Consider the following 15478-nt stretch of genomic DNA (forward strand, 5'->3'; position numbering starts at 1 on the left):
TTTATATAAATCTGTATCTGTCCTCAGCAATTTCTGCACAGTTCTTATTTGTAATTGGATCGGAACCAGTAAGTTGATGTGTGTCTTCATGTCTATTCAATTTGCATGAAATTTGCCAAAATTTAATAGTCCTCCATGTCCATATGACTATGTATCACTCGGAGTACTTTGCTGACCTTGTTGTAATGGATGACACACTCATGGAAGACCACAAATTTGTAAACTGAACTAGGACAACAAATACAAGTGTCACGAAACAGCAAATTTTTAAAGTCATCCATACTCGTCGATACTTTATCATAAAGTGATTAAGAACTCACAGTACAGCTTGACATAGCTTTACAAGACTCATCTTTCTTTAGAGTCAATTTTGAAATCAATGTCAACGTTTGAGCACTCAACCACAACAGAAGCTATGGAAAAAAACATCGTAATATGTATCACTGAAGTTTTATCAACTCAAATTTCCCTGCACAAAACAGGAATAATTGCATGTCTGCACTGATTTCTAAGCGTCAGATCACAATGACATTTCTCTGGCATAGGAAGGTTTTTAAAGAGCTACGTATACTTCTGAAAACAGCTATTTGACATTTGATATATTTGATTTCTTATTTTTTAAGAAAAAAAATTAAAATACATTTGTTTTAAAATACACCTGAATAAACAAACTTGGAAATCAGTGCAGTGGTTAAATATTTGCCACTTAGAGCAGCAGTCAACAGCAAAACAAGATAAATCCCACCCATATTTCAGGCTTCTTGATTTTGTCCCATGAACAGAGATCCTAAATAATGTGGATTAACAGACAGCGTTTCACTTCTCAGGTGACTTAAAAGACATGCTAGAGAGAAAGCAAGATATTATGGCAGAAGCTGCAATGCTGTGTGTCAAGTGGTTAACACAAGTGATACAGGAAAGCAGAATGTTGAAGTAGAACAGTACTCAGAAAAGGATCTTGTAATAAAAAAAAGAAATATATCAGATAAGAGAATTTTAATGAACATTTCTCTGTCTCCATGCCAAGGGCCAATTTATTTGGTGGTAATCACATGACAACTCCCTACAGTCATATTTACAAACATCCAAATCTTGTAATTACTTTCTTGAAGTATTTCAAAGTGCAGAAGTAAAGGTTGCAGACTGACGTTTCAGAACAAGTAGCAGTTACTTAGTTTTTAGTATTCCAAATCTAATAGCTTGGTGGTAATTGCCATTACCAAACTCTAGAAGAGGAGGTATTGAACAGACCTTTCTCTCCCTTGCTTCTTATGAACCCAGGTAAGCTCAACAGCTGATGTACTTCATATTGACAGAACACACCCAAGCAGGAAATACAGGCCTTAGACTGCATCACACGAGACTAAATTTCTGTAGGACAAATTCTGTCTCCTCCACAAGTCAGTTGCACACACAAAACTGTTGCTCAATGAGAGCTAGTTTTTTTTCAGAGCATCTTCAGACAACATAAACTACTGCCTGCTTACTTGGAATACAAGGGAAGAGTAAGAATTTAAGTGAAGTGCCACTACACAGCACCTTCTTGACATACAGCACCAACTATATGGATCCAAATACCATGAAAGCTTTGATCCTAGAAGTGAAAGTTACTGTGTCTAACAAAATGAACAGCATTGCTGCCACTTTACTCACCCGTTGTGTGTTACAAGGCACTGCCTCAAACCCAGCTTCCGGAAAATATCAACCACTATTTCCATGGGCGTGTGGTCTGTCACGGTGAAAGGGCTCATGTCAAGTATGCTCCTAAGCTTCAAAGGCCGAGGGCTTTCTGCTGGAAGTGATGGGGTATGCTGGGCAAAACAGACCCTGGAACTACCAACAATCCCTTCCTGCTTCTTTCTAGCACTTTCTTTAAGAAAGATGAGGGTTGGGGGGGAGACAGGAGAGGGAGAAAAATGTTACGTTCTTGGAGAAAGATGATTTAGTACAAACAGAAAATTCAATCAACACTACCAGGCTCTGATGTTGTTATTCCCTAGATGCTGATATCCTGATGTTGTGTTTCTATAGCCACTGCTTTATCCCCAAGAAGCATTCGTGCAGAAATCACAGCAGCCATCTGCCATGCAGGTTTAGCCATTCTTCAGCTACTACCCTTCTCGCTCCCATAATTAACTTGTATTTACTGTGGAGAGGTGGAAATACTTAAAAACTATCATACAGTAAGCACACAGACAGCTGCTGAAGAACCTGTCACAAAGAAAGCCAGTCTCAATTGATGGCTCCCCCCTATAAAGATGACAAATGCTGTCATTATCATCATCATAGAACAGCTCGGGTTGGAAGGGACCTTAAAGCCCACCCAGTTCCAACCCCCTGCCATGGGCAGGGACACCTCCCACCAGAGGTTGCCCAAAGCCCCATCCAGCCTGGCCTTCAGCACCTCCAGGGATAGGGCATACACAGCTTCTCTGGGCAGCCTGTTCCACCCTCTGAGAGAAGAATTTCCTCCTAACATCTAATCTAAATCTCCCCTCTTTTAGTTTAAAACCAATCCCCCTTGTCCTATCATTCAAGTTTTAAGCTTTAAAATCATTTCAATTAGAATATATAACAATAAAATATTGGAAGATAATTACCTATTGCGATAGTTAAATCTCTTCTTAAAGCAAAGCCCACCAGTCTCTGTGATTCTTTTGACATAATAACAGGAAAACCGTTATAGCTGGTTTCGTTGATCAAGTTTTCTATGTCTTCAACTGTCATGTTATCCTGTGTCAGAACTGCTAATGGCGGATCACTTCTTCGAGGTCTCATTACATCAGCGGCCAGTGTTGTGTGAGTAAATTCCTCCTTTGCATCCAAGAAGGGATATCCATTCAGTCGGATGTGCGCCTCATAGATGCCTTCCCTACCAAAGGCATCTCCTACCCACTTACTGGTCATGACTGCAGCCATTAGGGGCACAATATATTCCAGCCCTCCTGTTAGCTCAAAGACAATAACTACCAGGGACACAGTCATCCTTGTCACGCCACCTGCAAGAAAAATGGTAGCCATTAACATTCTAGAATCAAGTAATATTGAGTTTAGTTTTCCTGCCTTCCTGTTGAGAACTGCAAACATAACTTTGTGCTGTTGTTTCATGCAAACTATGAATAAAATTGTCTTTTTTGAAGCCAATCTTAAGTTAAAAATACTGAGACATAAGGAAACCCAGTAAGACAATAATTTGGAAAAAGAACAGTACTAATGCAGGGAAGGAACAGCTAGCAATTCAACAGCTGTATTGTCCAAAGTATTAAGAATTTAATGCTGCTGTTGAATCATAAAACTTCAATAGAATTCTGAGCTGATTCAATCTTTCTTGACAATGGGACAAGACATGGATTATATTTCTCTTTTACTAGTAAGATGTTTGTTCCACAAAGGTTTCTGATACCATATCTTCTTCATTCAGTAAAAACACATGGTCCTTCTTTCAATGCATTCAAAAGTGATTCACATTGTACTATTAAAAAAAACACCACCTCTCCAAGAACTAGATTTGTTCCTCTGGTACATTTGATTGGTCAAATACTCTTCCCTAAGGAAAAAACACTACTTTTGCCAGAGCTACACCATTACCTTTTAAGTTTAACTTCTAAGGTAACTAAATCAGGACAAGACCTTCAGAGATCTAGTTTAGGTGCCCAACCTCAGCCTCTTTGAGTGAAGCTGAATTTCAACACTTTGTAAATCAGACTTCTTAAAAGTATGTCTAACCAGACTCCCCAAATCATTAGGCACTTCTGAAAGTTTTATTTACATTATGAATTTAAAGAACATTTGTTACAATTCATGCAGAAGTGGCAGCAGATCACATCAGCTCCTTATAACAATTTCAACAGCACTTGACTCTTTAAGTCCTCTATACATTTCAAGAGAGTGTTTTCTAGGTGAAGTCGTAGTAACAGCTATTGATGCCAAAAAGAGACAAACACTCCTATTTAAATTTTTCTATTTCTCATCATATAATCAATTTAAATTTCATGTTGCTCTTCAGATCGTAAGCATCTGATGGTTTCCTGTAGATAAGCGTAGTCTTCTGAAGAGAGGGAAGTCCACATGAGAAAGTGTTCCAATACTGCCCATGTTTATACCTCCCTTCATTTTTCATTGTTATTTTGGTAACGGAAAAAATCTGACATCTATTTTGTTGCAATTTAATTACCTAAGCATGCAGCAGCACCAACCATGGCATAAAGACCAGGTGTAATGCAGTCAGCTCCAACTTCACACCATTCTTTGAAAATGAACCAGTCGTGATGGTAGTAAGCCAGCTGCTCCACTGCAATTCCTACAATCCTTCCTGCTATGGCTCCAATTGCCATACTAGGTATGAACAACCCAGATGGAACCTACAACAGAAACAGAAGAACTGCTGTCATGCTCGTGGGAACATATTTGAGGCATATTTTTAGAATTGGTGTGTTGTTGTTTGCTTTCTTTTTCCCTCCAAAAGAAATGCAAATACTGAAACTGTCATGTTAAAAACACGTAAACTGACACTGCAAGGCTAGTAAAACTTAACACAATGCTACTCATACCCCTGACCAAATTAGTTAGCTGAATCCATTTTATGAGCACATTTATTTGTATTTTACTGTATTTAAGAGCGAATCTATTACCTATACAGGACCACAGACTATATTCTCAGTGCTAACAGCACAATTCTGTCCAATGTATATTTGCCCAATCTGAGCTGTGCTACTAGTACTGAAAACTCTTTGATTTCTCATCTCCCTTATTATACCTCACATTCCTCTAAGCCAACATTCACTTACTAAATAAGCTTTGCACACAGAATGATTGCCTTCATAAATTGCTTCCCAGCTCCTATAAATCACACGACCAACAAAACAGGTCATTTTAAAAAGAAGCTTCACCTACTGTAACACAATTCTCCAAATGAAGTAGTGCATATAGAACACTAAGTACACTAAGAGGCAGGTAAACTGCTGTTAAAAAAAAGCAGGTAACATTTCTGTTAAAACAAAAAAAAAACACAAGCATTTTTCTGCTGTAATTTTAGTTATTTAATCTGTTTTTCTGTTATTAACTAAAACCTGGAAAGGCCACATAGCCTTGTCATAGCAGAATGGTTTAGTGAAATCTTACTGCAAGCTTATATCAGTAGCAGCAAGAGTGAGAAGTGAGGGTTCATCTGAGAAACCACTGTTGTGCATCTTTTCTCCTCCTTAGGAAGCTAATCTTTCAAAAAAAAAAAAAACCACACACAAAAAAAAACATACTGTATCTAAATGTGTCATTAAACCAGAAAAGCCTGCTGCTTCTCCTCACAGCATCTGTTGGTATCAGAAATACATTCCACTGTGGCTGAGGTACAAATCTTAACCACAAGTAGTAAAATTCTTACTTTGCATCTAAACAAACCTAAACTCATCTTGTCAAAATAACTTCATTACAAAATTGCACTACTGATATAATGGGAAACACCAATTATTTATTTTTTCCACTGCAGAGCTGTGAAATGTAAGTATTATGCAATTCCAAACTACAGATTTTGCCCTGGAATCCAGTAGCTGATGCAAAACTGTATTTCAGAACCTATTCACATTATTATATTATCAATATTTATGGTTGCAAATAATTTCTAACATGCAAACCAAGGACAAATCAATACACCAAAGTCTGTCTGAAAGTCAGCTGCATGAGTTTTGTTGAAAGGTTTAATAATCCTTCATTCCCATTTCTGAATTACCTAATATTTTCAGTGTTGATGGCAGTAGCATTCAGTGCTGTCATTTCAGCATAATATCCCAATCATGCATTTATACCACTACTATTTCCCACAATTGTTTCTAAGCCCCTTTCTAACTGTTAAAATACATTTTTTTCCTGAGTAAAATTATTTCTTCGTGAGCACAACTATACCCTGAAAAATTAGCATTTCAGACCTAAAAGTATTTGAATGTATCTTTGAAACTGCCTAGATCCTAGTCTGTCAGGAGTATGCCACAGAAATTCAGGCTCCAAATGGAAATTACATCGAGATTGTTTCTTATTCTTTGTTAACATATATTTTTTGTGCATTTATCTCCTCTTCTTTTCATCACAAGTGGATAATGGTTACAGGTCTATCTGATTACAATTTCACAGTTGCATCCCCTTCCCCAAGCCTCTGAATCACACGTCACAAAGCGGAGAGGAACCTTCACACAGAAAGAGCAAGGAAAACCAAGTAGGTTCCACCCTGCCTCAGCTATCTTTTCCAGTGCATGCCAGCCTAACTGAAGGTATACTTCAGAGAAAATGGCTTATACTCTGGCACGTGCATCATCTTTGAAACAAGCAAGGAATCAGGATATATGTGCAAATTTCCACTTCTTTAGTAGAGTAGTTGGATACCAGTCCGGGTCTGAGGCCAATCTGCAATCCCATCCCAAACTGTTCATCATCAGCTATTAAACGCAGAACAAGTCCACTGAAAATAAACAGTCCATTATATACATATATTGTACATATGTATACAATCTATTTACTCTTGCAGTGTTCCATGTTAGACTGAAAAATAAGTGCTGCCAATCAGCTTTCTGGCGATCCCTATCCATGGCAGTAAAAGCAGTAGGAATCACCAGATCCCACAGGCAGCTGCATCGCTTTGCTCACCTCACAGACCATCAGCTCCCAAGGGGAAGGGGCAGAACTTGTGTGTTTGCACATGGCTACAGCTCCAGGAACAGACCTGGAGAATTCGGAGGATTTTAATCATGATTTAATGATTTCATGACCAACTCTTTTTTTTCCCTTTCACAGAAATAAAGCTCAAAATATAAATAAATACAATATTCAAGTGACATTCCCTTCTCCAGATACTGCCTGACATTTTAACCTGACATATGCTTCATAGCTTCAGACAAATGTAGGTAGCACAATCCCATCAGCAACCGCAGCACAAATCCTTGCTTATTTGTAAAGTGGTAAATATATTCTTCTTACAACAGATTGCAAGTGCTAAAGGTATGAGAAAAGGAACCAAAACCAAATAAAGAGGAAGCTCTACCTTTCTGTAACTGAGTGAATTCTAATACACTAAGTGTGATCCTGTGCTGACAACTCCATGAGAAAGCCAGATGCACATGAACAGAGGAATGCTAAGAGATAGAATCGAAGTTATAATACTTAAATGGTAATAAATGTTGTAATGCTTAAAAGGCACAGCCCTAGATAAGTGAAATTCTATACAACAGAACTGTAGAATGATAGGTGAAATTCTGACTTATGGAAGACTAACATTTCACATATACCCAACAGATTTATCTTACCCATCAAACAACCTATGGAATATAACTTCAAATAACAGACTGCAACATATTCTCAAATACCAACAGGCGAGAAACACAAGACAATATTGTTCGATCAATCACAGAATGGTTGGGGGTGGAAAGGAGTTCTCCAGATTGTCTAGCTCAATGCCCACTCCCTTTTTAGTCCTGGTTCAAGCAGGGTCAGCTACAGCAGGTTGCCCAGGACTGCATCCAATTAGGTCTTGAGTATCTCCAAGGATAGAGACTCCATAACTTCTCTGCATGACCTGTTCCAGCGTTCAACCACCCCCATAATAAGGTGTTTTCTTATGCATGCAATTATCGAATAGCAATGTACACTGTCAAAAACTGGAGCTAGTTTAAACACAAATCCTGCTTAGCAGACATTCTGCAAGTCGTGTTTGTGTTAAGAAACATTTAATATTGATGGGAGCCTGAAAAGTCACAAAACAGTGAAGGCATGGCAGTTACAACATGCTGCTCAGAAAGCCGACACTGGTTGGAGAATAGCTTGAAGGACTGATAAATGAAGTGTCCAGGAAGGTCAAAAAATTAATTGTTTTGTAATGGAAAAGAAATTTCCAGTACAGTCACATGAAAAGAGCCTGCTTTCTAGTCATGACATGCAATACTAGAAATTTCAGGAAAGAAATCATTATCGGCTCCCTTAGCCTGGGGTAATTATATTAATGTGGTAAGTGAGGAGAGGAGATACAAAAGATGCAACAGTTCAAGAAATACAGCCTTTTTGTTTTTCATGCGACAGTACTGAGGAACCCAAGCGGTCGTGTTTGACCTCAGCTTTACTTGGCTTTTAGAAATTTTAAAATCACCCTCACTGCTGAACCAGGCCCATACAGCCCTCCATCCACACAATTACTGTTGTCTATAAAATTTAGCACCTACTTCTATTCAGCTGAACAAACAAAGGGCTAGTTTGAATTCAATGAACCTTAACATTATTTTCTACAAGACTTGCTTATTAATCAACAGTAAACCGTTTTGTTTTTTTCCCCTTAAGAGACCTAAAACTACACATCAAAAAAAAACAAAACTATAAAGATGCTAGCTTTGAGAGATGGAAAATGAGAAAGGCAGTAATGAAATAATCACAGTAGATGATGCAGCCATGGCATTCACACTTACCTTGATACCAAAGGTGAAGACCGTCATGATTATTTTAAATATGAGTGCTAAACACAACTGCCATATAGCTGAATAAACTCCGGTGCCCGCTGGGCGGTCAGGAATATCATCTACTATTTTGCTTGCGTTCATATCATTTCTGTAGTCACAGAGGGAGGAGGACTCTAACGGCCCACAGTCTGTGAACAGCTCTTTAATAAGCTCACTGGTGTTTAGCCTTGTATATGGATTAGGAAATGCGATGACAGCTGTTATTGCTGCAACAATAATAACCTCCAGGACAGGGTACTTCCCAAATTTCGTAGATTTGCGTCGACGACACCATGCGATGTTTGCTCGAATGAAAAATGCGCCCCAGAGCCCACCAAATACTCCCAGAAGAATAAAAGGAAGCAGTTCAAAAAGGTACCAAGGAGTGTGATATTCCACATAAAAAAGAACTAGGCGGCTATTACCAAAAGGATTGATGGACCTTAAAACAAATGCAGCTACTAAAGCAGCAAAAAATGATCTCCATAAAGTTTTCAGGGGGAAATAATAACTGACCTGCAAAAGGCAATACATGAGAATTGTTAGTGATCCAATTAAAGATACTGGAAAGACTGTTTCATGCATGTATTACAGTTCTGTTGATCACATGCTATATATACTGAGGAAAAAAGTCTTATATTATCAGTACTATTCCTATCACTTGGAGCTCCAGCACGTATTACATTTTTATAAAGCTCTAAAACAATTTATACTTAGATCAGTTTCAAGAACTGTACTAAAGCAACACTGAAACCACTGCTGTTGTAAGACGTAAGAAAAAACAGAGTAATTTATGCTTAAAACCTTCTCTGTTTATAAGCATCTCTTCCTAGCATTCAACAAACACCAGATCGGGTATTAGCTGTTCTCTCAAATTTCCCGCTAATACTGTTTCATCTCCTTTCAGCCAACAGTGAAAGGTTTCTGGCAGATGTGTGTTTTTATGAAGTACTGTTAAAACAACAACAACAAAAATTAAATACAACATGCAAACTCACACTTAAGCCCCATACAACATGACTGAAATTTTGAGAGAGTCTTCTTCTCAGCCTGTTTGTTTTCCAACAAAATAATTCTTCAAAATCCCTTAATGATATACGGAAATTATACAAGAAAGTATACTTTCCTTCCTTCCCCCTCCCTCCCACTCAATTTGGAGACTTTTAGAAGACCATTAACATGTGGGATTTCTTAAAAAATGCTAATGATCTAAATAACATTGTTTTTGAAACAAAAAATGTCGAAAACTAATTTAATAAGAAACATTTCTTAGTGAAAATAGTTTGATGGCCTCGGTGGTTTTATTATAGTGTATTTGTTTTATTAATAATTAATGTATTCACTTGTGTTCAGTGTCTGAAACTTTGAAGAAAATGTTTTAAGAATTGAACTGTCAAAGAGATTTCTAAAGCCTCTTACAAAATGAAAAAAGAAGTCCCACAATTTTCACTTTTTAGAATGCATTTATAGAGTGAAAGACTGGTGCCTCTCTCTATGTAAACTGTACTTAATGACTCAGCAATTCTCCAGAAAAATATACTTGAAAATAAAGCAAAGTTGACATTCATCCAAAGAAAAGAAAAGAAAAAAAATCTTAAAGAGTTTGCCTATAACAGGACTCATCATTTTGAAATGTGGGTCCTAAAATAACTTCTCTCTTAGGAAAAACTCCACAGCTTAAAGGAATCTGAGGTTTTTCATACCAAAACATATTTTAAAAACATTTTTCCTTTAATGCCATCTCTTGACATACCTCCTCCAGGCTGAAAAGGACTCCACCAATTGGGGCACCAAAGGCTACAGATACTCCTGCTGCTGAAGCAGCTGACAATACCTAGAAAAGACAGTAGTAAAGGGTTTTTCACTCTATGATATGCTCTAAAAATGAAAAACACAATCTCATTACAGTTATCAGTTTCTTCTATGTTTCTATCTAGGACACAGACTTGATAACAGAAAAGCATCAGGTGAGTGTATCAAAATGCTTATAAGATGTGGCCAGTGCCCACAGCAGCTGCTGACAAGGTACCAGCCACAATGAAGCCATAGATGCTCCTCCAAGCATCCTCCCAAAAGAAGCCTGTGGTTCAATATGAAACTTCTGATAGCTCTTTTTCAAGAAATTGTAGCAAGCTTTCCCTGTACCAGAACACGTATGTAGTAAAGAAGTCCAGCTACTGCAAATATTACTCATTGCAAAGAAAAAAAAATCAGTGACAGACTATGCAGTTTTTAAATCAGTCCTGTAGATTTGCTCTCAATACTCTTCAAGCAAAAACTTTCAAAAAGGCATAAGGTGAACGAAGATTAAGAGAGAAATTATTAGGAAACAAAGAAGCAGATGGTCCTGCAGCATCATGGATGAATTAAATTCAATGCATGAGGCTGGTTCAAGTGCATGTTAATTGTAACAATATCAGACAGGTTCCTTGCAAGAACAGTGGCCCCTGAAGCACTTACATACCTGTGGAAGAACGCACAGAGAAACTCAAAGAATTATCACACTCGAGATGAACAACAAAACCATGGAAAATAAATGATTTACTTAAGAATACACCGCTTTGAAACTGGAAGTGAATCCAAGTTTCCTATACAGTCTGCAGTCTTCTTCGAGAAGCATGGAAGTTGAGAGTGAGAGTACTACAGCACAGCTGGGACAACACTCTTTCTTATTTTACAATATGGAAATTTTATTAAATTAAAAACAATGTTACATCTTGCTACTCACTATCATTATACTTGTTTTCAATAGTATGGCTCTTACTGCCAACAACAACAAAAAAACAGGTAAAGAGCCAAAAACACTGTTGTCGCCAACCCTTTCCCAGGAGCACTTTGTTCATCAGTTCAGAAATCCTCTGCTGTCCTCACACACAACTGGAGATGATTGGCAAAATATAGAGTCAAGAAGAAGAAAAAGAAAGAATTTAAGGAAAAATCAAATGGTAACTGAGATGGGAAAAATGCAGAAATGCTCTGACATGGAAACATGGAAACAGTTTGCCTTAGAGAATGCTAGGGTCATAACACTATGAAGAGCCATAGATAATTCAAGCCTAAACACAACCTGAGAGAACAAATATCTTCTAAACAAATCAGTGTTTGGATTTTTTTTTTCTCTCTCTTTTTTTTTTTTTTTTTACAAAACATATGGAAAATCAATACTTCCTAGAAATGATTTTACAAAAACTTACCTCTCGTTTTTTAGCTTCATTTGTGCTGTACTTTGGAAAGAGGTAGGAAAAAATATTCCCACAGCAGCAGGCAACATGTACCAAGGGACCTTCCTTTCCTAAACTCAAACCCGATGCTACAGCCAAGACTAAAGTGATGGTTTTTATCATCAAAGTCCACTTTCCCAAATAACCTCTGATGATGAAGCCGCTCAAAATAGTTTTTATCTGGAAGAAAAAAAAATGCTACTGTATTCTACTTTCTTCAGTAAATAATTACTTTTATCATTTTAGACATTTAACTTCAAAAACAGCCTTTTCAAAGGGCTAACTCTGTCAGACATTAAAGCATGTATCATTCTGATTACTACACAGAGCCCATTTGGTTGCCAGAGGCTTTTCATTTGCAACTTACTGTACAACAGAGAACAATAATGTACAACAACAACATCAATTACATTTGGTAGAAAACATATCTGCAGTGGTTTCTAGGACTGCATTCGCTGGTTTATTATGTAAATTGTCAAATGAAAGTCAAAAGACTCCTGAAGGAAAAAATAAACCTGCAAACACTATACTATTGCACTACACTAAGACATCTCACCCTTGCATCAATTTCACCCCTTTCTATTTTTCTGTATTTCCTGTTTTTTTCCCCTCTACAGAAAAACATAGCAAAAGATTTGTTGACATGAAGATGGAAAAGATCAGCCTCTTTCACTAGAAAGTGTCTTTCACTTTCCTAGGACTTTACTTTTCCTAACAATGTCACGTTACTGGCCTGCAAATATGCCTGTATATAGAAAATAATACAGTTATCGAATCAAAGAACAACACATCTATAAATACGACATGCAGAAAACACTGGCCAGCCGTGTCTAGAAAGTAAAGGTTATCTATATTTGGAGACCAATTTAGGATGAAATCTTTTCTGGAGTAACACCTCAGATCTCCTTGAGACTTATACAAAGGCAGGATTTCTCCTTCAATTTCTGCAGTACAAATACATGGAAAATATTTACAGAATGACTGGAGAAGTGTGACTGACCGGAATTTTACTTTGTCGTCCCCCCCATCCCCCACCACACTCTGTGCATAGTTGCAGAGAGCAACTGTAAAAAGATGAGTTTCCAGGGATACTACACAATTTGTTTTGAGAGTTGATAGTTGACCCACATTCTGTCAATGATCCTCTGCTCTCTGATCACTGCAGGGCAAGGTTTGGAGGGGTGCTGGGAAATAACTCTTCAGAAGTTTACTCTCTTAGGCTAAGTTTTTCCACAAAACGTAGTCCGGCCACAAGCATGAAGCGAAAACCTATGCACTCAGTACCTGAAGCTTCACAACACCTCCTTTTTTCAGCAACAGTTGGCATAATTACATTATTTAAATTTGAATATTCATATTAATGTATTTCAAAGTCACAAGGCCCTTCCTCTTGGTTTCCCCCCGAACCTGTAAAGCAGCAGGAATTTTCACGCCAATATGAAACATATGTAATGTAATTATTATTTAGACCTCACCTCAGGTATCCCAGAGCCACAGGCATATGGAGCAAATACCTTCACCAGAGAAACTGCTAAGAACGCAAAGCTCAAAGCCCAGAAAATGTACATTATGTAGTTCATTATGTATGAGCCTGGACCCTAAAGAAAAAAAGAAAAACCCCAAAACGTCAGAACACAAATTTGATGTAGGAGCAGTCACTGCTGAAAATAACAGAGAAGTACTGAAAAGCATAGCCCTTTGCACATCAGCAAAGACTGGGTTATACAAGTTAGTGTTCTAAGACTTCACATTAACAAACAAACAAACAAGATAAAAACAAGCATAGTACAGCACCTAATAGCTATAAAAATGCCTAAGATCTACTGAATACTAAGTCTTCTTTATTAAAAAGGTTTTATGGTAGAAAAACTAAAAACAATATTCTTAATTATCCAAGGACAATACAGACTTCTTATCTGTTTAGTTTTTTGTTTAGTATGATCAAGAATAAAAGTTCCCGTTATTAACAGTTCTATACTCTCCTTATAAATTCCTTACACCCGCAATACTCCAAGTCCTCTTGCAGTATATAAAATGCACATTTATTAGAGCGTAACTAATTAATCAATTAAAATGCCGAAAAACTGAGCAATAGTAGAACCCAAAGCCCAATTTAGTACCCTGGCCTTAAGACCATTCTTTTCTTTGCTCAGTAGAGCGAATGACTTCAAAGAAGGGGCATATACTTACCTCTGCTTGCCCAATTATTAGTTCTGCCCATGTTTTCCACTGTGGACATTTATCTCTCTCTTCAAACGTGGTCTCATTCGAACCCCAGCAACACTGTTCATGGTTAAACCACAAAGCACTAAGGCAAATGCCTTCCTTTAAGTCAGTCATCCAGTCAGCAGCAATATCGATTAATCCTGCCAGTGCCCCTGTTGTAGAAACAGTTCTGCGTTAGCGTTCTAAGAAGTGGAAACAATAAAAGCAGCTAAAATGAAGTGGGATGGCATTAACTTATATAAACTGAAGTTACAGAAAGCCTAAAGAAAATGACATTTCAAACACTACTGATTTCGAGGAATATATTATATTTCCAGTATAGTAAGATATTTGCTGAAGAATCTGGTACCTTTTGTTATTTCCCAAGTTGGATCCCAGAATCACTCAAAATCCCAGTATGGCTGAGGTTGGCAGAGACCTCTGGAGGTCCTCTGGTCCAAGCCCCTGCTCCCAGAGCAGGCTGCCCAGGACCATGTCCAGGAGGCTTCAGAAGGTCTCCAAGGAGAGAGACCACAGCCTCTGTACAGCAACCCATTACCAGTGCTCCATCAGCTGCACAGCACAGAAGTGCCTCCTGATGTTTAGATGGAACCTCTTGTTCCATCAAGTTTCTGCCCACTCCCTCCTGTCCTGGCTCTGGGCACCACTGAAAAGAGCCTGCCTACATCTTCTTTGCACCCTCCTTTAGGTGTTTATAGACATTGAAGTTATCTCCCCCCAGGCTTTCTGTTCCCCACCCAGGCTGCACAGGCCCAGCTCTTTTGGCCACTACTCACAGGAGAGGTGCTGCAGACCCTCCGCTGGACTTTCTGCAGTATGTCTAACTGTCTCATACCGGAGGGCCCAGAAAGATGTATTTTTTTGTTTTAATCCCTACGCCATACTTCTCCAACAGTCCACTGATACTACAGAGTTAAGAGTCAAAAGATGACTGTAATATTTTTCTGACAAAAGAGACAATATACTTTCTGACACAATATCTTACCGTGCCTCAAAGAACTCACGAACTATTCTAGTATGTTTTGTAAATGTATATTTTTTAAAAAAATAATTCTTACCTTGCCAACAAGGGTTTTAGAACATCATAAATAGAAGACCACACAAACCCTGATGACATTCTTGTAATAGATACACAAAATGGCCTAATATCATAACATGGTGAGCATGTAAACCTCCTACTACAGGTAACAAGCAGCACAGATGCTAAGCACTTCTCCAACTCAAAGCTTTTTTTTTTTTTAAATCATTTAAAAATATTTACAAAAACCAAATACATTTTTCATGGTACCAGTGTACTGCAAAACTGCATCTGAAGTCAGTATTTTTGAGAATGTATACAACTGTTAATTAGTTATAATTTCCTATTTTTAAGGTATTAATCACTACCAGAGAAATTTGTCTAGAGACAGCCCCTGGGCTTACTTGTATGAACTGGCAGTAGAGAACTAACGCCGGTTCACATTTACTTATCTCCATACACCATCAGTTTAAGATTCTGGGCCAAACAAGGTCTAAGTCAGTATTTCAGTAGAACAGAATTTAAACTACATTAATTGAAATACA

General features: G+C 37.8%; 1 protein-coding gene across 5 annotated transcripts in view; it reads right to left on the reverse strand.

Annotated features, from left to right (window-relative positions):
- CLCN3 (chloride voltage-gated channel 3) overlaps positions 1 to 15478 on the reverse strand; it is a 62197-nt gene that overhangs the window by 5420 nt on the left and 41299 nt on the right. For all 5 annotated transcript variants that reach the window (XM_040556596.1, XM_040556599.1, XM_040556597.1 and 2 more), the window contains 8 exons: positions 13880 to 14067; positions 13165 to 13287; positions 11663 to 11869; positions 10222 to 10302; positions 8439 to 8984; positions 4175 to 4361; positions 2601 to 2999; positions 1654 to 1870 (listed from right to left, as the gene is read on the reverse strand). In XM_040556596.1, coding sequence (XP_040412530.1) covers positions 1654 to 1870; positions 2601 to 2999; positions 4175 to 4361; positions 8439 to 8984; positions 10222 to 10302; positions 11663 to 11869; positions 13165 to 13287; positions 13880 to 14067 — 1948 coding nt within the window. The remainder of the gene's footprint in view (positions 1 to 1653; positions 1871 to 2600; positions 3000 to 4174; positions 4362 to 8438; positions 8985 to 10221; positions 10303 to 11662; positions 11870 to 13164; positions 13288 to 13879; positions 14068 to 15478) is intronic.

Source organism: Cygnus olor, chromosome 4, assembly GCF_009769625.2.
Source record: "Cygnus olor isolate bCygOlo1 chromosome 4, bCygOlo1.pri.v2, whole genome shotgun sequence".
NCBI lineage: Eukaryota > Metazoa > Chordata > Aves > Anseriformes > Anatidae > Cygnus > Cygnus olor.